Raw genomic sequence first — 27,135 nt, 5'->3', positions numbered from 1 at the left:
AAGGGTGGGAGGACGTGCAGCACGCGCTGCTAAGTCAACTCATTAGTTTGCTCTCCAGAGTCCTTCAAAATCGGAATTAATTCATCTTTCTAAAAGAAAGGAGGCTTGTAAGGCGTAAGCGCTCTCTTTCACTCTACGCTGCACAATCCAAACAGAATAATCGACTACATAAGCAAGACAAAAGAAGTTGAACAAAGTACTTAATTTGCATAATATGAATAAAACAGGCCTGGTCCAAATGACCGCATGCTAGACCATATATTTTCCCCATACTTGCAAAATTCCATGCATATAATGATACTGTAGTAGAGCACTTGGATAATAGTTTTGTTGAACACTGGTGGTTATTAAGTGCCAGCAAAAGAGCATTAATTTTTTTACGAGAGGCAGGAGTTTCAGGTGAAAGAAGTTTGCTAACTCCATGCTCTAGCTCCGGAGTTGCCAACATGACACCCATGGACACCAACATGCCTGACAGTTTCTCCTATGGTGCCCACAAAACATCTCAGTAAAGATCCCCTTTAAAAATCTACAGTACACAAGACTTTGTTTTGTCTTCCTGCTCAGTTCCTGTTTACATTGGCTTGGTCTGTCCTGCACTGAATGCTCACTGCATGCCAGACTGGACACCTACCTCATTTCCATTATGAAGAGAAGTACAAAGAACTTCTCTCTGTGTGTTAAGTGTGCTGGTAGCTGATGTAACTGCCTTTTCCTATTGGTTTTTTATTTTTATTTTTTTGGTGGGGGGTGAGAAGGGGCATGGCTGGATCATTTTGTGGTCTGTGTTTTTCTGTTCTTTTAAATATGTTTGCCTTCTTTTGAGATGGGCACCGAATCTGCTACAGGCAACCCCTGCTCTAGCTTTTAATGCTACATCTTTCTTTATTCCATGTCTCTTATCCTCACATTGTGCCCCCAACACAAAGGGTCCCACAAAGTTATTCTCATACACCATCCCTACAAAGAGGCCAACAGCAGTGGACTTATTACGGACATAGTGAAGTCCCTTGCAGACATTACTTTTCCCAGGAAGCAACTTGTAAATGTGCAATATAATCACTTCTGGTTATTCAGGTAAGAAGTCAGCAGACTGAACACTTGCCAACGTTGTGCTTCTCTCCCCAATAGGCTACATTCAAATGCAACTGTACAACTGTATAACTGCCCCACCTCCAGCTTTGAGAGCAGTTTTCAAAATACTTTTTAAGTCATAGGCAACTGGCGCGTACAGGAGTTGGATTTTCCACCCAGTTTAAAGGGTTTCCTACACTTGAGGTATGGGCAGGCCTCCACAAAGCTTAACTTGAACCACTTGTGATAGATAAGAGAGAATAATTACTGGGCGGGGAAGGAAACGAAAAATAGCTCATCAGAAATTATTCATTTGGAGAGAGAGAAAGCAGTGAACTGCTGAGGTGCTCATTCTGCAGTGGATGGGAGGCCCTGCCCAACAACCCAATGGGTCTGCACAACACAACATCAATCCACAGAGAAGCTGTCCTGCACATACACACTTCACCACAAAAGACTGCAAAAATGACACAAAGTAGACTTTCAATGAAAATATTGTACATTTTAATGATTAGGATAGTCATATTTAATACCTTTTATGGTTCATTTTACTTTATATGCAGACTTGTCATACTTTAATAATCCTTATATTACAAAATAAATGATAGACAGGTTCAATATAAACTGCTGGAAAATCAGTCATGCTCACCTTCCAGTAATAAAAAACCCTTTAAAATGTACTTCATACAAGTCATGAACAACTTCTCAACATGATAAACCTTACACAAGGTTTCTATAAGTCAAAATACTTTATCTAAGTCTATACAGTCATTATGTGGCTCTCAAAACTCAATACATGATGAAATAGGACTTGGACACACCCTCCCATAGTCCCATGTGCATAGAGAGTTTAAAAGCTAAACTTGCAATATCTCACATTTAATTTGAAGCAGGACCTCCATGAAGTGCAAAATAAATCCTAGCTGATAGCAAACTCCTGGTCTCATTCCGAGTAATAACGGAACAGGTGAAATGAAAGTGAAGGAAACTAATACACTCTCTTGTAGTGCAATGAAAAACAAGTCCAAAATGAAGAAAATGTTAGCTATCGTTAAAAAGGGAGACACTTACCTTAAAACTGGACTCAAAATCTGTGTTCACTTTGAACATAAGCCCAAGTCGTAAATGAATTTCCTTGGCGCGGCAAAAGCTGGGATCAACATAAAGCACCTCCCGAAATGCTTTAATTGCCCTGGGGGGAAAGAACACTGAAATGTTTAATCTAAAATATTCTTAAAGGGCATCTGAGAAGACCAACTCATTATTCCTTGAAGAAAATTACTCAGAAAGAAAGTGCAAAGGAATTCTGACAATTCACAGTCATACCCAGATATTAAATTAAAACATGTACATCTATTCCTCTAAGACACCTTAAGTAATAAAATATTGAATAGCTATGATATACCTACAAACAGAGTGTTTACATTGGTTCATTGAGTTTAAAAACCATTTTAGACTTTTTAATATTTTCATTTTCATTTTAGAACAATAATCTGTTGAATATATTATTAAATACTAGTAACAAATGAATAGCAGGCCTTAAGTGTCCACATCATCAAGAAGAGAAAGATTTAAATCAAGTTTCCTATTTTCTAAGTCATGTATTCTGATAAAAATATGCATATTAATTGGTTGCTATAGCAATTAAAATATTCATTTACAACTAAATAGTAGAATTTATAATGCTAGGAACATACCGTATTTTCCAGCATATAAGACGACTGGGCGTATAAGACGACCCCCAACCTTTCCAGTTAAAATATAGAGTTTGGGATATACTTGCCATATAAGACTACCCCCGCCTGCAACCAACTAGAGGCTGCCAGTCTTTTCATCCCTGTATGCACACCGCAGCTCTCGCAGGAGCCTCGCACTGCAGTCTCGCAGGAGGATGGGGGGGGAGGGATGGGCAGAGGGAGGGACTTCAAAGCCCTGCTTGCCTCATCCCTCCTCCATCCTTGGCGGCAGCCAGCCCCTTGGAGCAGCGCCCCCCCCCAATGCTGGGCGGGAGGTGGCGAAGGCGTTTTTGGCACTCGCCAGGCGTCTCTTCAGACGGGATGGGAGGGGAAGTTGCGGGGGGGGGTGTAGAGAGAAAGGAAAGCGGCCGGCAGAGTGACTGTCGGCTGGGAAATGAAAATCAAGCCTCAACCCCCCCCCCCCGTTTCTGGTCCTCTTTGTGGGGTGGGGGCGGAGAGGAGGGGCGGGGCGGGGACTGGCCGGCTGCTGCCACCGCCCCATGCAGCGCCGGGGCTGGCGGCGACCCCAGTGGGCTCCCCGTGCACTCTGTGCCCCTCTTGTCATGTTTGTGGTTTGGGACGAGGCGGCAAGTCCATGCACCAAGAAAAGCTACACACCCTCAAGCCCCGCTGCAGACCGCGGACAGCACGGGCCCTGACTCCCAACGCCTCTTTGCTCGCCGCTCCTTGGAGCGAGGGAGATGCGCCCAGAACTGCCAGACCCGAGGCGAGGAGCAAGCACAGGCCAGAGCCCCCCAACCTAAAGCCTGCCAAGCGCCGCCAGGGGCAGAGCACTCACCCCTCCGCTGCCTCTGCCGTCGCAGCAGCAGCAGCCCGAGGCAAGGTGAGCGAGCCCCGATCGGCTGTCCAGCAAAGCAGCAGACTGCGCTCACCAGCTCCTCATCCATACCAACAGGTGATTCCGCATCGCCACACTCATACCCGGAGTATAAGATGACCCCCGGCTTTTGAAAAGATTTTCCTGGGTTAAAAAGTCATCTTATACACCAGAACATACGGTAATTCTACCATTTTGGTCAAATTGCTCATATGCTTTTCCCACTACAATACATCTTCTTAGGGAATGAAGACAATTGGGAAGTGAATGAATTTTGTTTGTCTCCCTCTGTAACATGTAAGGTCAGTAAACCAAGTCACTCACTTGAAGATTTAATACCCAGAACTTTTGAAACTACAACACACGATGCAACAAGATGTTAGAAGTAGAAAGTACGTTCATCCACTTACCACTGAAATGCATTATAATGGAAGTAGACCAAGCCAAGGCCATACAAAAAGGCAGCATTCTGTAAAAGAAAACACATTTTTAACTGACACACATAAATGAATGCCTGCATTTTTCTAAGAAAGTATCGAAAACTGTATTGTAGTACAAAATGATATTTTAGGCACTGCTTGGCAGAATGAATGGTGATCAGAATAAAATGTTACTCATATTAGCAAATTTTACAGTATTGCTACATTACTAAAATAATGGGGCATGTGAATTGATAGATCAATAGCATTTCTCATTCATTTAAATTGAAACAATGAAAAATTGCTGTCATAATCCAACTTGCAATCTAGTGGCCTGCTTTCCTTAGACAGAGCATATGTTTAAAAACTGTGGGGTGACAAGAGACACCCGCAAGATACAGGACAGAATTGCAGTCAAATGAAAGGAAGAGGCTCAAGGTTATACGACACACTGTTTTATTATCTTAAGTATTCACTCTGTTGACTAGGTGTGTACTCTGGAATAGCCATACTTTGCTTATACACCTTTCATGGACCTTCCTCGTGACACCATTATTTAATTATTGTTCTAGTGTCTCCATTGAAAACTGCCTGGAAGCCAGTTAGTACTCTTGCAGCTATATTGTGTGCCAACTGGAACCACATGCTACAGACATATTGCCAGTACTTTATCACCTTCACTGGCTCTCACACAAAACCTAAGATCATCAATGAATGCCCTTCTCTAAGTGCTCAAACTGCACTAAAGAAGGAAACTAAGTACCATATTGACCTTCCTGTGGAAGGACTTCTGCTTGCAAAATGTGGATTCCCCTACTGCCCTTGCATATTTGGCTAGGGAGGAGGGCAGGAGATCTCCCAGAACAGGGTCAGTAGGAGAGGGTGGGATCATTCCATCTCACAAGTTGAATTCCACCCTCTGTATTTACTCAGCCATTGCAGCTTCTATGGAAAGCAAAGTTGTTTTGGCAATTGCAACTAGAAGAAAATGTCTTTAGCTCTGACTCCAGAAACAGCATTACCCTCCCTACAAGTTTATGCATCTCAAAGTAACACGTACTCTCAACCACCCAAGAAAGGGCTGCACATAGTTTGACAACCACTGTTCTCTGACCCTCCAACATAAGCTGAAGATTAAAAGTGAGTTAACACAACTATACTATATTGAATAGTGCACACTTCCTTTTTAAAGAGTCAGGCCAAAGATATAAAGCAGTGGTAGTATGGAGACCCATTTATGCAATGGGTGGATGAGCTAAAACAAACACCAGGGTTGATGTGGATATAGGAAACAAACAACAGAGAACACTAGAGAGAAGAGACATATATCCATAGACAGATGTAAGACAAAGAAGTTGTGAGACAAAAGAAGGTTAAGAAGAACAGGACAATTTATGTTTAAAAGCAACAGCTCATCTTTCCAGTCTTCTAACACCTCATCTAATTGTTTAAAACCAGAAGATACAGAAGGTCAAGCATGACAACCTGTCATTTACAGAACTTTGTATCTACTGCTCAGAACTAACAGCAGCTGTCATAAGAACATAAGAGCAGCCTGCTGGAGCAGTCTAAATGGTGGCCAAGCAGATGCCTATGGGAAGCCACGAAGCAGGAATAAGTGCAACAATGCTCTCCCAACATATGATTCCCAATAAGTGGTATTGAAAGGCATAATGCACATCACTTGACACTTGCTCACATTGAATCACATTTACCATTTTAATTCCGCTTTACCTACTTTGGAAAGATGCTTTCAGAGCGCCTCACATATCTCTTTTTGTTTTAATCAGCTTGAATAATTCTGCATCATCAATGAACTCCACTTCCTACATCACTCCATTGGGAGAACCATCCATTTATACTAATCTCCACTTCCTTAACCAGCTACTGCTCTATCAACCTTCATTCCCACTTTCCTGATACTGAGACCAGGTTAGAATGAAACATGTAAAGAGCATATTAAGTGTAAGCCAGGCCTGAGGAGGGGTACAGAGAAGACCAGGAAACATTTCCCCCCCAAATTTGGTAACTCCAACAAAAATTCAGCCAAACAATGCTATACTTGACTCAACAGTTTCTGATCTAAATCAGTGGTATAAAACAATGGGGTGGTTTTTCATATAATTGATATCAGTTCTATTCAAGCAACAAATTTTATTTACACGAATTCATGAGCCACACAATAACAGGACTGTAAAGGTTGCATACAATTTCAAAACAATAAAATCAAGAAGAAAATCTTGATTTTACAGCATGACCAAGGTGGCCTTCACTGGTCAGCAGCCATCTATCTTCAGATGACAGCTGCTACTGGTGAAAGAGGTTCTCAGATGAATGAAGCATATGGGCAGAGCACTTTGAATTGTGTTCTGAAACAAACTGGCAAAAAATACCACTTGTGAGATGTATTCCATATAGCTAGTCCCAGTTAAAAATTCAGTAGTTGTAGGTTATATTGAATGCACTGCAGTACCTCATAATGCTTTTGTTATTTATTATAAAGATGTTATACTCTGCGCCTTTCCATCCATCATTAAACTAACAACAACAGAGATAAAAATAAGAGTACAATGGTTGTTGAACTAGCTTTGTATTATCGTACTTCCTTCTAGAACAAAATAGATCCAAAGATTCATAGGATTGTAGAGTTGGAAGGGACCGGAGGTGATCTAGTCCAACCCCTGCAATGAAGGAATCTTTTGCCTAACTTGTGCCTCAAACCCATGGCCCTGAAATGAAGAGTCTCATGCTCTACATCTTTGCACTCTTTGGCTGCCGAAGATGAGCGGTGTTTCAAATCTATCAGTCTGTATTTCTCTATAGCATAAAAATATCCTGGGCATTATAAAGAGGTACAATTGAGAGCCTCTGCCAATATGTAATGAATATGTGCAATATTCATTACATATTCAACAAAATTCTTAAAGCGTTACCATGGTAAAGTGTTATTTAGTTCGGAATCATGGTCAGGAAATTTAATCCAGGGTTGGTATTATTCAAGAAAAGTGTGCTATACAAATTTTCAACTCTTCTCATTCTAAATCCTGGAGATTTGTAACAATAAGAAGACATCCTATTAAAATCAGTTTTACAGCATCTATAAAGCCCCAAAGAGGTTAAGCCCTATTTCAACAAGTTCCAACTGCAATTCAGGACACTTTGTTACCACTTCCACACATACATGGTTTGAATTACTAGCTTATGTATGTTTCTCCATAACAACATTTCAGCAAAAGAGGTCATGAATAAATGTGGGCATACAATGAGCAAAACTATTTCCTCTGATATAAAACTTAAAGAGTCCATGCAAGGATTTATAGAAGCAATGAATGCTCCATATCTTCTGCCAATATGAAGACAGGGGGCGGGGGGTTTCCTACTAATTGTGTAAGGAATCCCCCAAAGCTAGGTCATCGAGACAGAATAAAGTATTGATGGAGAAAGAAATCGGGAAGCATCCAGTAGATAAGTGCTGTAATAATAAATTACTACAATTGCTTTCAAACTGACTACGTAAATGCATTTTCAGGTTGCACAGATAAACATTCTTGAAATCTTAATCAAGCTTGAAGTTTACCACTTATCTGGTTCACCCCCCCATAAAATTGTGTAAAATCGGGAGCACCCTCTAAAAAGCCTCTAAATACCCAATTCAAAATATCTAAAAGGGATGCAGGTGGCGCTGTGGGTTAAACCACAGAGCCTAGGACTTGCCGATCAGAAGGTCGGCGGTTCAAATCCCTGCTCCTGCCAACCTAGCAGTTCAAAAGCACGTCAAAGTGCAAGTAGATAAATAGGTACCGCTCCGGCGGGAAGGTAAACAGCATTTCCGTGCACTGCTCTGGTTTGCCAGAAGCAGCTTAGTCATGCTGGCCACATGACCCGGAAGCTGTACGCCGGCTCCCTCAGCCAATAAAGCGAGATGAGCGCCGCAACCCCAGAGTCAGTCACGACTAGACCTAATGGTCAGGAGTCCCTTTACCTTTTAAAATATCTAAAGTTGAAGCTCTAGGGCTGGCTGGAGGATGTATTGGAAGGCGGCTACGCTGCCCCTCTACCCCACACGTCAGCTGTTACACAGGGATGCTGAGCAGCCTAAACAAAGCCCTGCAACATGTCAGGTCTCTTCGGGACTTCCTCCACCTTCACTGACATCCTCTTTGGGCTCCAGGAAGGGTCTTGTCATGAGCCACAAGGACTCTCCCGATCTTTCCCCGCAATTTCCTACTGCGATTCTCTTTATTTCCTGGCGCTACACATATACACGGTTGAGTAGAACACATGTAGGTGGGGGTATGGCCGTACAAGAGAGACATGAGGTGCAGCAATATACATTATGAAAGGATTTTGAAGTTCCTTTCCTGTATTTCTCTTTTACCCTTCAAGTATTTTTGAACCAAATCAATTTTGATCAACTGCTACAGTCACTTTTGTGTGTTTATAGAATGACATAATTAGCGGCAGAATAATACAGCACTGAATTCTCAACTATCTCTGGAGAATGGATTCTTAATTATTTCTCTAGGCACTCAAGTGAGACTGCTACCTGGAAGATTTTTATTGCATAAGATGTTCCATCCAGATTCATATATAAACAGTTTTACTCTAAGGGAATGTGTAAGAACTACGATGATAAACAGTACAGCTCTCCCTTACACTGTGCAAACTTGACTGTATCATTATCAGATACTGAAACCTTTTCACAGGTCGGAATGGGCACTTTCCTAAGACCACCAAGTATGTGATGTGAGTCTCTGAGCTACTTTTGTAAGAAAAGCAACCAATATGTTTAATTAATTATATATTGTGAATTTTGAATATGAGAAGGGAGAGAAGCCCAGAAAGAGCCTCAATTATTGCTATATTGTTACAAAATATATCAGATGCATACCCCACATGTAAATACTATAAATTAGAACAGAATCTCCTTCTGAAGATGAAGGCCCTGAAAGCAACATAATAATGGGACTGCATTTCAACATCTGTTGCCTGAGGGGATATCCATGAGAAGAGAAATGCTTTCCCATTATCTTCACCCAGTTTGCAAGAGATGTAGGAAGTGTGGTGCCACTGATAGATCAGGCCAAAGTACAAGCCATACTGATCATCATCCTGAATGGAAAATAATGCTAAAAAGAAATGGCTTATGGAATACTGTACATAGCCCACCTAGTTTTCAGTATCATCAGTATATTTTAATAAAGCTCTTAAATGTGTGGAAAAATATGTTTTCAAGTACAGTGTGTCTCTGGAAATTCTAGTTAAGTACAAAACACCTAGAAAACACCTGCTCAGTTTTACGGAGTGTAAAGATGTGTATTCTAAAAGGAGTCTTTAAATCAGAGTTACATTCACAATTTACAGGCTTAGACAGATTTATGGGCAGCATACACTATTTCTACAAGCTCTGCATGAACAGTTAATTTTACAAAATTTGATGAGATCCCACTATCTATCGTTGGCATTTCTAATCGGTACATTCCGAAGTAATACATATAAGTGGAATGAACCAAAAATTCACAGTAATTCCATTATTTTTAATGCAGACTTCACCTTGCAATTTCAATTTAGTTGTACAACACGCCTGCATAAGTTGAAGGTGGGGAACCGCTGACCCTCTAGATTTTGCTGAACTACAACTCTCATCAGCCCTAGCAAGCATGGTCAGTGGCTACGGATGATGGGACTTGTAGTTCTGCAACATCTGGAGGGCCAAAGGTTCCCCACACTTGGCCTAAGATAATACCTGCGACATTTCAAAGTCCTCCAAATAAAATACTTCAAGGTAAGAAATATTACAGGCAATATCCAACTAAGTCATACTGTGAGTACACCAACTGAAATCAACGGACAAGTTACTTAAATCCACAAATTCCTATGGGTCTACTCCAAATATGACTAACAGCAGATATTACCCTGTAGAGCAAACTTTGAATTTTAGAAGGATACTTTACTTATGGTCAATGTTTGCTTTGTTGCCAAGTGCCAATTCTCACTGCAAAATATGCCATTTAATACTTTGAGATACACCTCCAATATCTCTGTTCATTTAGTTATATACCTGTAGTACACTCAATAAATGGGGTACTGGAGGCTTATCTCCAAGTAATGTGGAACTCCTAAATTTGGGAGGAACAAATGTCATTTCACCTTACACTGTTACTTTACAACGTAACAGTGGAAACCAAAGAACAGCACCAATGCTCTAAGTGGATATGAAGGTCCCACCATCCAAAAATTCACTTATCTCCACAAAACTCTACTATAAGCTCTGCAGCCACTTATACCAACAGCCTATTTTCTTAGTTCCTTGTGCTTTGCTGGTTTGAGGCAGCCATTTTCCAGCAGAAACTATGGAGGGAGGGGTGAAATTAATGAAGAACCAAAACAAAGTACATATTTTATTGGCATCAACACCTAATGACACCCCTCTTTTCATGTTCTTTCCCTTTCTTGCAAATACAACTTTTAAAAATGTAACTTCTTCCAAAATCACAAATGTGCAGGCAGAATTAAAATAAACCAATTTATAAGCTCCATTCAATAAGAATGCAAAAAGTCTTAACCTGTTAAGCCAAATCTAGCATTAATATTTTATGCACCATACACCACAGTAGTTACTGTTTTCTTTATTCAGAGTGGCAGATCATATCAACCCATTTATTTTTGTTTAAAATCACCTCAAAACCAGAACCACTGCAGAAGATAGGTATATTCATCACCATTGTGACTTAAGTTGAGCTGATATCTTAAAATTCCATCATGCACAATCCAGTAATTTAAAGCTCCAACATAACTGAATGATTCTAAATATATATGATTGTATATATGATCAAACACATTTTAATTGTGTCTTGAGACACCCTGAATGCCTAATATTGAGGCAAAAAATAGAAATGATTTTTAAATATATATTTTATTGTGGGGGTTGAAGCTCCCACAATCCCTAGGAGCTGACTTCTATGACACAGGCAGAAACCTGTGTCCACACTGAGTAGCTGAAGTCTCAATCACCAGACAAGCAGAATATCCCAACACCCATCTGCTGCCGCTTGCCAGTTCTAAGGTGGTGGAGGACAGCATGAGTACTTCAATTTATCATCCTGTGTTGTGAAGATGCTGTCTAAAATCAGGGACCATACCACCAAGGCCATCCAAAATTGATTGACCCTCTATGAAGGAAAATAACTGCAAGTTAACTTGGTAAAGAATAATACATTGTACAACAATGAACGCAGAAAAGAAGATAGTGTAAGAAAATGTTGCCCAGTAAATTTTAGCAGCAGTCTTAGGTTATCGACTGCTGAACACTTCAGACCTGAAACAAGCAAAAACAAAAAGCAGGCACAGCCAGCTACATAATACCATCACTGAAGTTTGGTAAACAACAGTGTAGACAAACAATATAGCAAAACATTGTGGCATTGATACATATAATCTACTATGTATAGAAACTGGAGTACTGGTTTGAAACAATATTACTTTTTAGAAGTATAATTTATACATACCTTCCAGTAGTCAGATTGTAAACTGTAGTACCTCTGGTATGCAGATAATGCTGCAATAGAAAGAATATTTTTTACAAAAAAACCTCAAAATTTTAGTAGTTATAACAAGGTTATTTGCTGATAAACCTTGATCAACATAGTTAACAGGACAAGATCTAACCATGAAAAGTGCTCTTCCTCCTCCCACCCCTCTTCTCTGGAGCACAAAGTCCTCTTTCCTGGTTATCTGTGTTTTATGAAAAATGTTCACCAGGTTTTCTATTTAATCAAGGTCCAGAAACCATGGGTTAATGCTAAGTTCCATCTTTGGTTAAATGGAGACTCTGATTATCAGTGCCAGTTAAATGCTTTACTACACTTAAAGCGGGTATTCATTCCCAAAACAGGAAAGGGGAGTGCTTATTTCTACAATGGGTTTCAATAGACAATGCATGTTTACTCAGAAGTAAGTTCCATTGTGTTCAATGGAATCTTGAATGAAAGAAAATATTATGTCTGCAGCAGTCCAATGTAGATCGCAACCTCACCCAAACATGTTATTTAACAGATATTTACAGTGATAAAGCCACAAGACATCAGCCTAAAATCTTAAATCAAAACTGAATTGCTAGGAATAATAGAAGGATAAATGAAGAGTAGATGTTTTTATGTACTGTCATAATTTAGGAGTTTGTTTCACACATACACACATTTTCAAAACTGCTTGCATACTTATACTCTGAACAAAATAACCACACAAATATGAACAGTGTTGATAGTTCTTTCACTTTCCTATCAGTATTTTTTTATTGCTCATCATTTCTACACAGTCATTATGAAGCACATTATGTCACCTAGCTCAAGTCATCTGATGAAATTAACTCTTGCTAGTTGAAAGGCATAACATTAAATTGCATTTGCTCAAACTATTTGGTGAGGATAGTTTTCAATCGAAATCTGTTCATCATGACACAGGCATCTAGGATATCTAAATCCCTCCATCCATACTCATAATAAGTTATGGGAAACCCAAATGCTTTCCTTTCCTTTATTTTTTAAAAAGCATAGTTGAAGTACTTTTCAAAAGCCAAATATTTATGTAACAATCTGAATAGAATACAATCTATATGAAACAGATTTTTAAAAATGAAATTAGGCCTAAATTGGTTGCTTTAAAATAATTGTTTTTTAGACTTACAGTTATTGTTTTGAGGAATAATAAAGCAAAAATAAAACAAATTCTTACAGGTAATATCCAACCAAATATTCAGAGTAGGCACATTTAAAATGATAAACTTAAGTTACTATAATGAATGTTGGGCATCATCCTATATGACTAAAATAATACATCTTAAGAAGAAAATGGACACAAAATGTTAACTGAATAATTAGAATCTGTTTAGGTGTGGGGGAACCTCTGGCTTATGCAATGAATTTGGGCCGAAAGGTCTTCCCATTTGACATGCATTTGGTCATTTCCCACAAAGCAAGACTTCTGAGATCGTATGTGACATCAGGTGTAAGAAAGCAGGATGGGATTCCTTATGCATCAGCTGATACATGGGAAATTAACTCTTCCTTGGTTTAGGTGCCGAGGTAGGGAACTCTCACACACTCAAACCTTGCAGAAAACAGAATTTAACTCCAGCACCCATCAGCTAATGGGTGGGGTCTCAATCCTGTTGTCTCTATCAATTCTCACCTTGCTGGGCAACTCTGACAGGTGGGTGATAACCACCTGACATCATTATGACATAAGAAAGTTGAAAAGTGGATAGTCCTGCCACCTGTCAAAGTTGGTTCACAAGGTGGGGAAAGATCTGGCTCACTGGACCAAACAAGTTCTCTACTGCTGGATTAAGGGATTTGTCTATTATTATGAAACAGCAAGAATACAAAAGACAAACCTGAAACCGTAGCTAGAGTTTATGCAAGTACTTCACACTGCTTCTCATACACAATTTACACTATTCAAGATATTAATGGTGTATCTATACCACAGACAAACTAACTGAATAGTAATTCACTACAGCAAGGAAATCCTTGGAAATGTAATAACACTAAGAATCATTACTTTTCTACATCTTCCAGAATTCTTTGGGGGATGCCATGACAGTTGATAATGCAATTCTTTTCATGTAGATAACTCATGAGAGGTCACAGAATCATGTATTTCATAATCTTCTGTGGGGAACCTAACAGAATTTCAGCAAATATCAAAAGGAAATTATATACATGAAATCCAAAATTACCAACAGTCTGTGGATTATTCTTAGCAAACTCGTGTTGCAATAATTCATATATAAAGAAAAAGCAGTTCTCAAGTTCTCATTGTATTCTAGCATGCCCAAGAAACAGAACCCAAGGTTCAGTTATATATATAAGCATTGGTAGATAAGCAGGTAAAGTCCTCATTCAAATAGTTTCTTTAACATCCCCCTTAGCAATCTCCATAGAATGGCAGCCATTCACTTGACTGCCCAATATTGCACTTGTGGACATTTTTCTGGTGGTGAGAAAAACAATCTTTGTTCAACACTGGTTGATCATTGCTTACTGACAGGGATCTCTAAAGGAAGCATTATGCCTGTGGATTTGCTAGTATCATCCCCCTGATCAGCAAAGTGCTACCACATATGAGCATTTTCAATGCTAAATGGACTTAAGAAAAGTCAGAAATGATTCCCTGTTGTCCTAGGGCAAGAGAACCTACAGGTTAGCAATCTCAAGTCTTTCATATAGGGAAACTGGGAAAAGGAGTTGGGTTCCACATGCACAATTGGATGTTTCTCAGGATGAACAGTGGCAGATTAAAGCTTCAAGAATGTGCAAGTAAAGAGAGCAGGGCTGATGGGGGAGGAAAGCCTTCTGTTCAGCCTGAATACACACTGGGGGAAGAGAGAGAAAGAGGCATGAAACTTGTATTAAGTGAGCACTCCATTTCTCCAGACCTTTTAATTATAGTCTGTGTCAGTTTTATTTGATAACATAACCTGAAGACTTTTTGTGTGCTTTAAGAATAAAAAGTACATTATGTGTAATAATGCAAGCCTCCATTTCTGAACATGTACAGAGTGTTAAATGAAGTTCTGACAGTGTTGGGAACTGGAAAATATGAGGACAAACAGATCAGAAAGACAGCAGAGAAACTTGGGCAAGAAATAGTTGATTTGACAAGCATAAAATCACAGAATTGTAGACTGTAGAGTTGGAAGGAATCCCAAGGGCCATCTAGTCCAACCTCCTGCAATGCAGGAATCTCAACTAAAACATCTATGACAGGTGGCCGTTCAACTTCTGCTTTAAGACCACCAAGGAAGGAGAGTCCAACATCTTCCAAAGGAGTTCATTTCATTGTCTGACAGTTCTAATCATTAGAAAGTTCTTCCAGTTATTGAGTTCGAATCTCCTTTCCTGTAAATTGAATCCAATAGTTTGGGTCCTACCCTCTGGAGCAGGAGAAATCAAGCTTGCTCTATCTTCCATGTGATATCCTTTTAGATATTTGAAGAAGGCTATCATATTCCCTCTTCTCCAGGCTAAACATACCAAACTCCCTCAACAATTCCTCATGAGGCTTGGTTTCTAGACCCTTGATCATCTTGGTCATCCTCTGCAAACATTCCAGTTTGAAAAAAAACCTTATTAAATTGTGATACCCATAACTGGACACAGTACTACAGGTGAGGTCTGACCATAGCAAAATAGAACAGTACTATGACTTCCCTTGATCTGGACACAAGAACTTATGTTCATGCAGCCTAAAATATCATGAGCTTTTTTGGCTGCTGCAACACACTGTTGCAGCATTTTGCTTAACATGAGGTCTACAAAGACATCTAGCGCTTTCTCACATGTATTACTGGGCAAGCCTTTTCACATGTACTACTGTCCTTCAGCTTATATTTGTGCAGCTAGTTCTTCCTAGATTAGTGTAGAACCTTACATTTGTCCCTATTGAAATTCATTTTGCTAGTTTTGGCCCAGTTCTTCAATATATTAAGGTTGAATCCAAATTCTGTCTTCTACAGTATTAGCCACGCCTCCTAATTTGGTATCATCTGCAAATTTAATGAGAATAGCCTCAAACCCTTCATCCAAGTCATTTATAAAGATGTTGAACAACAACGAGCCCAGAACAGAACCCTGTGACACCCCACTTGTCACTTTTTCCAGGATAATGAGGAACCATTAAGGAACACTCTTTGGGTTTAAAAATCCACCTAACAGTTACTTCATCCAGCCCACATTTTACCAGCTTCTCCACAAGAATATCGCAGGAGACTTTGTCAAAAGCCTTAGTGAAATCAAGACACACGATGTTCACAGCATTCCCCTGATCCCCCAAGCTTGTAACTCTATCAAGCAAAAGAAATGAGTCATCTGGCACTTGCTTTTGAGAAACCCATGCTGGGTCTGAATAATCACAACGTCCTTTTCTAAGCGCACATAGACTGATCTGTTTAGGACCTTTCCCGATACTGACGTCAAGTTGATCAGTCAGTAGTTACCTGGGACTTCCCCTCCCCTCTTTTGAAGATGGAGACAACATTCGTCCACCTCCGATCTGCAAGGATCTCACTTATTCTCAAAGAATACTCAAAGATTATAGACAGAGCCTCAGAGATTACATCCACAAGCCCCGTTAGTACTCTTGGGTGCAGCTCATCAAGTCCCTGGAGATCTGAATTCATTAAAAGTAGCTAGGAATTCCCTTACCATCTATTTTCCTATCTTGGACTTCAGGTTCCTCCTTGCATTGTTTGTTCTGTTATTTTTGGGCACTGATTTCCTTTTAGTGAAGACAGAGGCAAAATAGGTGTTGAACAGTTCCACCTCTCTGTTACCCAACAATTTCTCAGTCTTATCCATTCAGAGGACCTACTACTTGCTTGTTCTTCCTCTGAACACAGCCGGGGGGGAAAAACTTTAAAAATTTATTTTTAACCTCTCTTGCAAGCCTGAGCTCATTTTGATCTTTGGCCAGTCTGACCTACCTGCAACTGTTGGCTACTCATGTATACTGTTCCTTCATAATTTTCCCTTTTTTCTATTTCTTATATATGCCTGTCTTCAATCTCAGTTCATCTGTACGCTCCTTATGCAACCACAGTGGTTTCTTTAGATGACCCCCCCCTTCTTTCTTGTTGGAACTGTCTGCATTTGTGCCTTGAATATTTCACCTTTAAAACAACCTCTCATCCATCTTGGATTCCCTTCTTTTTGAGTATTTCTGACCACGGGATCTCACACAGTAGCTCCCTAAGTTTTTTTAAATTGGCCTTCTTAAACTCCAGAGTGCATGTCCAACTACACTCAGCTTTCCCTTGCTTCTATATAATAAAGCCCAAGAAGACATAATCACTTCCTCCCAAGGTTCCTAGTTCTTCCACTTCATCAATCAGTTCTTCCCTGTTGGTGAGGACCAGGTCCTTGATCCCTTTGTTGCTTCTTCCAACTTCTGAGAAATTAAATCGTCAGGTAAGCAACTGAGTGTGAGTCCTAAATCAATGCAATCTTCAACTATTGTGCTGAGACTGGCCAAATTATATTCAAACATAACCAATTATTAAAAGCTTTATTAATTTATTTTCTAAAGTATTTCTAAGCCACCTGTCCTTCCTCATATTGATCCCAGGGTGGAGTACCACAAAAATAAAGCCACAGTACAATTTAACAGTCTGTGCTTCAGGGCCTCCTGCTGGTCCCAATAAGTCAATTCACTCAATAATTGAATGGCTGCATTCTGCACAAATTGCAGTTTCTGGACAGTCTTCAAGTATAGCTCCATATCCAGAATGTTGCAACAACTGTACTTAAACCAGTCAGAGCTTGCAGAAGGCATTACTAGTCAACAAGGTCATCTACGCCTCCAGTGATGGATCAAGGAGCATCTTCAAGCTACATACCTGCTCTTTAAGGGAAGTACAACCCTGTTCAAAACGGGGCTGCCTAATTTCCAGATCCTGGAGCCACCAACTAGAGTCTCAGTTTTGTCAGGATTCAGCCTTAAGTACGGGCCTTAAATTCATCCCACCCCTACATCTGGTGATCTGTCCAGGACTCACAAGGCCTGTCAAGGACTCACATGACATCTGATTCAGAAGTCAAGGGGCAGGTAACACTGGGTGTCATGATCATGTCGATGGCACCTTACAATAATCTCCTGATGATCTCACCTAGCAGCTTTTTATAGATGTTAAATAGCAAGGAGGGGAGCAAAATGGAACCTGGACTGACCCCAGACCACAACTGCCATGGGATCAAGTAGCTGTTCCTCAGTGCTATTATCTGAAACCAAAAGCTGGTAGGAGTGGAACAACTGTGTCACTGTGCCTCCATCTCCCAACCCAACAGAGACAGCCCAGCAAGATACCATGGTCTGTGGTATCAAAAGCCACTGAGAAATCCAGAAGGAACAACAGAATAGCACTCAACCTGTCTGTCTTCAAATAGAGGTTATCCATCAAGGCGACTGAGGCAGTTTTGATTCAAAAACTGGCCCAGATACCTTATTGAATAAATAAATCAGTTTCATCCAGAGTGCCTTAAGTTGGGTGTACACCATCTTTTCAATGCCTTTCCCAAAAATGTACTACTTAGCTATAGATGTCCAAAACCTCTAGGTGCAGGTGTTGGGAGGGGCGTTTAGGAGCAGAGACAGCATTTTTTGTTTAAAGAAAGTGGAGGCCACTGTCTCATGCAAAGAAGCATTACACACACACACTCCATCAAGATCTAACTAGCTAGGAAGGGTAAGGATTGAGAGCATAGGAGGTTGGACAATCACCTTCAAGTTTTGTTCATACCAACCTGCAAAATCTACAACTGATCCTGTAACACCTGGTCAGCCAGAGCACAGGACAGCTCCCCAGACACTGAAGCAATGGTAACAATCAACTTGGTATGAAACTGAATGGCTTTACCCCCCAAGTGCCTTGCAAACATGTCACAAGGGGAAACCAAAGCTCAAGAACTGCAAAACCTGAGTGGATCTCAGCATTTTTTTTATCACATAGAACAACTTTGTCAGATGACTACCCCAAAACAAAGACCAAAAAATACTCAAACCCCATTTGCAAGAAAGAACTGAGAGATTTAAAAGCAGGGAGGCTTTTTTACATTACTGCTTGGTGCACGCAATAATCCTCTGTGTCACATAACATAGTCACATAACACATGCAACAAAGATCGCAGCAAAATGGGGAGGGGAGGCCATTTCCTCTTTCTAAATCCCTCAAACTTTAAAGACATGTAGCACATTTTCCTAATTAAAAAAGCACCCATTTTTGAAACTTGGGTTTCATTCCCACAAGTACTAAGCCAGAAAGTTTCTTCAAATTCTGCCCCAAAATGGAGACATTATAGGTGTTTGTTGATTTTACAATTCAAGTCAATGGAGACCTCGTACAAAGCTTTGGAAAAGCAAACTAGCAGGATTCTGCCTTGAATTAAAAACAAAACAAAATGTCAGCCCAGACCTCAAAACAGAAGAAGCGCACAATCTGAAACATGTTCCATACCAGTTTGGTTTTATACAGAGCCCTGGGCACTGTACAAATTAATCTTTTTTCTTGGCAATGTAATTATTTAAATTGTCAATTTAACAGTAAGCCACTCTTCCTAAATTAATCTTTTTTTTTAAAGAAAAAACAGATCAGTTATTAGTTGTTAACATTTCTATGCCTTGTTGTGCTCCTGTTAGGCGTGAAACTTCCTGATGTGACCCCTGCTTAATTTTATCGTGTAGCTATTTCTCTATCTTTCTGAGTTACAATACTTACAGCAATACATATGCTTTTATTTATGTTCTCTATTTAACACAATAAATGCAAAAACATAATTAAAACATCATAAAGACAATACCAAAAGAAGACCTAAACCCAAAGGCTTGGATTTAGACACTGTTGCATATGCCCAGTGCATCAGGCACATTTAGAGGATCATGACTCATACATACCACACCTGCACAATAGCTTTTGAGGTAGTGTTAAAGCCCACACTCTTCCTGGTCTGGATGAACTGTCTCTGATGCCCACTATACGTAACAAAATGTGTACAAGAGGGAAAGTCCAAGCAAAGCTGAGAAATATCTAATCGAGGTTTGGATTCAGTTAGCCTCAAGGCTGCTTTACACTTTTAGTCACATTGCTGGGAGCATGATGGGGCCTAGGGATTTTAAAGCTGTAATTCAAACACTGAACCTAGGCTAAAAGGGAGATAAAATCAAATGGGTGGGTCAAGAACTGCTCCAGACTCATCCTAGCACTATTCTAATGAGTAAAGTATCCAACATTTGCAAATGAAAAAACAACCTCTGTCACTGCCAGGGCACCAAGGATCACAGAGCCTGGGAGGATCCCTCTCAGGAGGGTCATCATAGCAAGGGGAAGACCATCATGGTCCTATTCATCAACCAGAGATGGAGCAGCAACAAGCAGCTTGCTTCCCCAATCCCTGCATGGCACTCTGCTCCAACTGCCAATTACCGCAGAACTAAAAGGATCATAGAACTAAAAGAAGATACATGAGCTAGGTGACGTAGGGGCACTGGGAGGCTGCTCCTCAGGAAGAACATTATGGCAAGATGGGCCCCCATCAACCAACCAGTGAAGCAACAGCTGTTCCATTGCTTGGTTTCCACCCTCTCTTCCTTCCCAATCCTTTTGTTCATGCATATTAGACTGTAAGCAAGGACTGTTCAACCTTTTGGGAAGCCACATTTAGAAAGTTTTAGGCATTTTGTAAATGTTAAATAATAATTCCTTCATAAATATGTAAGGACATGAGATCCTGAGCAAAGACTGCTAAAAGAAATGGCAATGGACTTACCTTTTGGATAATCCTCCAATAAGAGGTTGAAGTGACCTAATTGGCAAAAGAAATCGGATTCGACTTTTCCTTCTGCTTTCAATATTAACGATTCATAGCAGCCAACCGCCTGAGGGGGAAGATAACAAACTTTATAAATATAATGTACTAAATACAATATAAGTAAAGTGCTTATAAAATAAGTCATCACTTTAGGATAACTTTACCATTGCATTAAATATAAATATATATATATATAACCATTTTGGAACACCGTGTACTATTTAATTTTTCTTCTGTGGAAATGAACATGTCCCAATTCTATAACAGCAGTGTTCATACAATAGTGCTTCATCTACATTTTAAAGTTAGCAGCTTTTCTCCTGGTGTACACTGCTGAAAGGTTCCCATGCTGCTTTTCCTGTGTCACAAGCAAAACAAACCAAAACTTAGCTTCCTGTGTCACCTGAACCCAGGCAACCAAGGGTTTAAAGAGAAACGAACCACGAGCTCTGCTTCAGATGACACAAGCCACTCAGAAAGGCTTGTTTGGTCTACAACAGGCACATCCAACTGAATGTGATCTACTCCCAGTGTAATAAAACTGGCAGTGATCTACCCAGTGTCATTGACCATAGTTGTTGAGCTTTTTGGGAGAGGATGGACCACAATTGTTTAACTTTTTTTAGAGAGAGATCACAGTTGATGAGCTTATTTTACAGGGAAAGACAACATTTTGGGGAGGATGAGCTGAGTTGTTGAGCTTTTTTTAGGTGGGGGAAGAGTTGTTGGAGCAGGGAAGACCAGGTTGGACATTGCTGGTCTACAGGGCAGAGGAACATCACAACAATTTAGAAGAGAATGTACCAGCAGATCATGCATTTTAAATTATAGATTGTTTCGAACAATGGTTGTAATCTGACATATGAACTGTGTGAATAAAATAATACAACTAGGCACCACAGCTATTGTTAAAATATAAAGATATTTTGCTTCAATACGGTCAAACACAATTAAAGGGCTGAATTGATATTGTTTGTTTTGTTTGGATTTTCTCATTTTGCAGGGAATCAATTTTTGATCAAAACATTAAACCCATACTCTAGCATAAAAGACAGTACTAGAATGCACAGAACGATTTATGGCTCTAGAAAACTTAAATTATGAATAATCTTGCTTTAAATCCATTGATCTGAGGAGTGTCTTTCTCCAAACCTGCTCACCCTGTAACAGTAGTGGCTTAGCGATGCTGTCAGACCAAATTGGAAGAGGAGAGTTAATGTGCCACTTACAGCAAAATGGCCCAGCACTATCATAAGACCCCTAAAATTGCAGGTGTATCAACAGAGGTATGAAGGAGAACCCAGACGGAATCTCTCATTGGCCTGGTTTAGACAACACGCTAAAACATGGTTGAGTTAACCAGGTAAAAACAATCATGAAAAATCAGCCTACATTTTACTAATTATGGTTAACAGGTGCCCAATTGTTGTTGTTGCTGCTGCTGCTGCTGCTGTTGTTAACATTTGTATACCGCCATATACCCACAGGTCTCACGGCAGTTCACAAGATAAAATTATAAAACACAAAATAGATAAGAAAAATAAAAACAAGAACAAACCAATTATCTCCCCCTAACAATAATATCCAATAATCCCAAGATTTATAGTTGGTTTACACATTTTGGTTTATATTATCTAGCGCTTAGCATAATGTCCAGACCCAGACCTCTTCTTGACTTAAGTGGCTGGAGCCACAATAAGAACAAGCAGCTAGTACAGAGCAACTTAAAAAAGAAGGTGTGCTCTAGGTTCAGCAGCTCTCACTGGTGCCTCCCACTGTGTCCAGCAATAGTCACTCTTCCCACTGCAAAAATTGCCCCCCCCCCATATCATATTTGGAAGGCAATTCATTGTGTGCTTGTCTGAATCTGTAATTTCCAGGATCCTCCCTGGATCACTTTTTTTATATAAAAAAAATTGATATTGCATTAACCACTTCACTTTCCAACCCTCAGGTATGGAGGCTGATCTGAGGGTCAACTTATGTAGGACTCTTTTCTCAACTATATGCCCCAGTTCCTTTGAGATTCCCATCCTGCAACACTTAGTTCATGCACAAATCTGTCCTATATCTTCTGCAGTGAACACAGATTCAAAGAATTCATTCAATTTCTCTGCAAATCATAGCCTTCTTTAGCACAACTTATCACCTCATGTTCCAATCACCTTTCCAGCCAGCCTCCAGCTACTGATATATTTAAATATATATTTTTGTTGGTGAATTTAAAGGGACAAATTCTCATTTAGAGGAATAAATTCTCACTCCAGCCACACTAGAGTCCAGCATGGAATGCAGCTTTTATGGCTTTGTGGTACAAAGAATGAGAAGGGCAGCTAAGTTAATTCTAAAAGCTGAATATGGATGCTACTGTAACATAAGGGTGATGCTATTCATGCCAAAAAAGGAAGCACTAGCATTTTCTTATTGGGGAGATTAAAAATAAAAATTTAAAGTCTTCTGTTACTTGTTGCCTGCATGCAGTCTGCATTTTACAGGGTCTTCTATTAAAACTAGCCTTTATGCCTGTTGCTTTCACAAATGAAATGAAAAGAATCTGTTAATAAAAGGGAAGAGTGCTACAGAAGACAGTTCACTTCCTTTCCTTTGTTTAAAGAGAGGGAAGCAATGTTGGAAGAATTTAAGTTGGCAAAATGACCATCAACAGCTGCCTTGTTGTGGGCATGTGGGTATGATAACTAGCGCAGAGGAAGGAAGCAAAAGAAATGACTGGAGAGAATGCAATTCAGTCTAAAATATAAAAAAATCATTTGCGTTATTCTGCCACCTGCTTGCTTTTCATGGGCACTGAACTAAACACTAGTTCACTTGTGCTGGAACTTGAATTATGATAATTCTGCTGCTTTAACATCTAACTTTGTGTAAATGTAAAGATGTGTTTGATAAGGAATGCACCAACAGAATAAACAAAGATAAGAATTCTAACAGTGCTCATTTTAACTGTACCTAAATAAAACCCAACACTGGGTTGCACAATCCTCAATCTCCATTACAACAGGGGACAATGGTGGGAAAGTTCATATTTAATTCATTGATTCTCTTGTCTAAAATAAAATCCATAGATGACAGAAAGAGAATTAAAATAAGAGTCAGAAAGAGTAAAAATTACGGTTACATTTTTTACAGTCTTGTATAATTCACTTCGATTTACTTTTTTATTATTATTAAAGGATGTTGCTGATCTTTGAAAATGCAGGGTCAGAGAGAACCCTAATAAACAACCATTCCTGTTATAGATACAGGTGTTTTAATGAAGTTTCCAGTAAACGGGGGGGGGGGGTGTTTCTGTTGCTATTTTCATTCAAAGTTACCTAACAAGTGCACCCCTCACATAATCCCCCAACCAAAGCTCACACTTATATTGTCATTGATTGCCAGGACCTGACCTCACATAATCTGCCAAAAAATCATGGAAGAGAGAAGTTCAAAATACATCCAGTGTAACTTTTCAAATTAAAATTGTTGTGAAGGATATCCTTTAGCCTTATGTGCACAGGAGTGCTTCTAAATTAGTGAGGGGATGGAAAAGACAGTCTCCGGATTAATTCCAGTTATAGGATTCTCTACTTCTATTCAATCCATTAATATCTAGCTCAATTAATGTGATTTTATCTTTTCCTAGCCTTAGAACAAAAATGATTTAAACATCAATGTAATTTCTGTTCTTTCCCTTCATCATCAGCTTTTTAATAAGAAAGGACTGCTAGATTCAAGTAATTCCCTCCCCTCACCCCAATTAAATATTCATTTTAATTCATTAAAAATAAGAAATAAGTTTTAAAATGATGCAGTAATTTCTGAACAACAACAGGTGTCTGGTCCACAAGCCCACACTGCATCAAGTCTGCTGCACTTCTTCATTTCTCTCACTCTCAACAGTAATACTTAAGAGAAGGAGACTCTGACTGGCACTCTACTGCTTTGAATTAGTCATGGAGAGGAAAGTAGTAATAGTTGGAAGCTCTAACCTTTTATGACATTTTAGACTGTGAGTGTAAGACTGCTACTAAAGTAAGTTCCACAGGCATGTGGGAGCTCTTCAAAGTGGAACTGCAAGAAGAACTGGGAAGGGGAACTGTACACACAGCAGCTCAGACCTACAAACACCCAGCCACCAAAATTAAGAGACAAATCTTCTCACATTATTTTTACAATTTATATCCATGGATTTCCATTCTGTGAGCCACCATAATATGAATATATGAAATAATTAGGAAATATAACAAGTTTATTAAATATGGGCACTAGTTTGAATCTTCTTAGTTTTTCACTTGTTTCTGAACTTCCTAAGAACTAAGGATGCCTGTGTTCACATGGTATCCACATTATTCTAATCCAGGTATAAGATATTTACACACGGTACCTATGTATAATTGAACTTTATGATAATGAAAACTTCTGAGGGATCCACTACCCCTGTTCTTTTCAAGGTATGGCTCATCCATCCAGTGTTCAAAACTCCCATTGTTCTAGGCACATTTTGCGACAGGGAATTTCATTAGTGCAAGCTGTTTCTGAGCTCTGGATGCAGTACTGCACCTAAGATTTCAGACTAAAACTGCACAGTGGAAGGAAAGGAGGACCTTTTTACGCCTCCCAGCTACTCTTAAGTATATTAGGGGGGTGAGAAGGATTAGACCATGTGAAAAATGAACATAATATTTTAGCTGCAGTGCATTCCTTTTCAGCTTTGTATTCTTATTACAAAAATGTGCGCCTATAAATTCTGTTGTTGCGCCCATAACCTAGGTTTAAGGTGCCATTTAGCTCCTAGCTTTCATATCTCAGTTTCTAACACTGCATCCATCAGGGCAATCAAAGCAGTCTGCTTCATCTAGGAGCAACTGATAAAAAAGAATCTAGCTCCAAATTTGAATCATATTTAAGCACTCAGCATGCAATAGTTGTTGAATTGAAACCTGTAAAATTAAATACAGTCATCTAAAACAACTGAGATTACACTATGAGCAATGTTCCAAAAAGTAAATCTTGCACAATTTGTGCGTTCTGCACAATTGTACATGCTTATATTCCTCTGAAATCAATGGGGTGTTAAGTGTGCATAAGTACAGCCAAGACTGTAGTTGAAATAAGAATAACACATTATGTTCCTAATTGATACATAGGTTGTAATGTTTAGTGGACAAAACAAACTTTAAAAAATAAATCAAGTCTAGTTTATAAAACTCTGGCGATATCTGCATGCTTTAGACTTAAGGCTAAGCTTTAAATCAACATTTGATTAAATCAATTCTAGGTGATACATTCAGGTATATTGTTGTATCTTTGCAACCAGTCAAAGATGCAGGGCGTTGTTATAGCAATTGGAATAAATGCCTTTAAAATTAAATACACAGGGAGTTGGTATTATCAGTCACAACTAACCACAAGAGCAGCTCTGGCCTTCCTTCTAGCAGAGAGAAAGTATTCTGCGTATCATCTGTAGCAAATTCAGAGAATGATGTTATTAAAGTTATGGTACTCTCTCTGGAAAATGTCTGGAGAAACAAAAATGGAAGATACTGAAGGAGGAGATTGGGATACTATTGTAAACACAACAGGAAATGGAATTTGATCATAATGGGACATGAACTAAAGGATATATAGTTTTAAAAGAAGGAATATTAGCCCAGTATGAAATCACAGTGGAGAGATTTTAAAATGGACATGGACAGAAGAATTTACTTTCACTCAATATGGATTAATGGTGGTGGGAAATAATGAAAATAAATCCAATATAAAAATATGGTTGACATTTATCAATAATAACAACAATTAGAGCCCATTTCCGACTTTGCATTGGGAAAAGCAATGATTCTGAGATACCTTGACTTGACTTAAAATAAATATTGTTTAACACAAAGTGGAGAAGATGGATGTTAGCATGGACCAAATGTTTCAAATAAACCTTTTTTTTTATTTTATGTTAACTGGCAGATGGAAAATGAGAAGTTTTCTTTTTGTATCTTTCTATACCGTTTCCTTTTCTTTGTCTCTCTCTCTCTCTCTCTTCTTATTGTCCCTTTCCTTCTATTTTTTCTTCTTTTTTTTGGAGTTCCACATCTGGGGACTTTATAATAAAGTCCAGAGATTATATACTCATGCATGGCAAGCATGTCCAACTTGTGGATCGCGATCTACAGGTCGATCGCAGGTGCCTTTCAGGTTGATCGTTGGACGCAATGAAGAATTGGGGGCAGGGGGATCTCAACAACTCTTGGCAATGATAATGGGTAGATCACTACCCATTATTATCACTACCCACTGAGATTGCAGTCTCTTGGGAGTTGGACGTGCCTGATGTATGGGATAGCTGCATATTCTTGCACTGCAGAGGGTTGGACTAGATGATCCTCAGGGTCCCTTCCAACTCTACAATTATATGATTCTATGGCTGATGGAAGACCCTGCGTGAAAGGCTGGGAGGAGTGAAAGGCTGGGAGGAGAAAGGAAAAATCCCAAATGAGATCTGGGAGGAGCTACTGTTCCTCTGTGAGTGGAAAGGGACGATAATTGCTTTAAAGAGAGGCCTCCATATTTTACTTATATGATTTGTATTTCTTGTAGTTGCTTTTTTTTTACTGTATTATGAATTTTTTAAAATAAAAATCTCATTCAGGGAGGAGTGAGAGAAAGAAACTACAGAGCACAATGAACAATATCCAGCTAAGTTGTACTTAGAGTAGACA

The 27,135-nt window shown here is 39.4% G+C and overlaps 1 protein-coding gene across 3 annotated transcripts in view; it reads right to left on the bottom strand.

Annotated features, from left to right (window-relative positions):
• Nucleotides 1-27,135, bottom strand: part of KDM6A (lysine demethylase 6A) — a 102,187-nt gene that overhangs the window by 58,043 nt on the left and 17,009 nt on the right. For all 3 annotated transcript variants that reach the window (XM_081907801.1, XM_081907799.1, XM_081907800.1), the window contains exons 3-6: nt 20,387-20,495; nt 11,576-11,625; nt 4,059-4,117; nt 2,146-2,266 (exon numbers count right to left, since the gene is read on the bottom strand). In XM_081907801.1, coding sequence (XP_081763927.1) covers nt 2,146-2,266; nt 4,059-4,117; nt 11,576-11,625; nt 20,387-20,495 — 339 coding nt within the window. The remainder of the gene's footprint in view (nt 1-2,145; nt 2,267-4,058; nt 4,118-11,575; nt 11,626-20,386; nt 20,496-27,135) is intronic.

The sequence above is a fragment of the Podarcis melisellensis genome (assembly GCF_964234715.1).
Source record: "Podarcis melisellensis genome assembly, chromosome: 4".
NCBI lineage: Eukaryota > Metazoa > Chordata > Lepidosauria > Squamata > Lacertidae > Podarcis > Podarcis melisellensis.
Note: the sequence above shows the minus strand (reverse complement) of the source record. Positions and strands in the feature narration are given on the sequence as shown.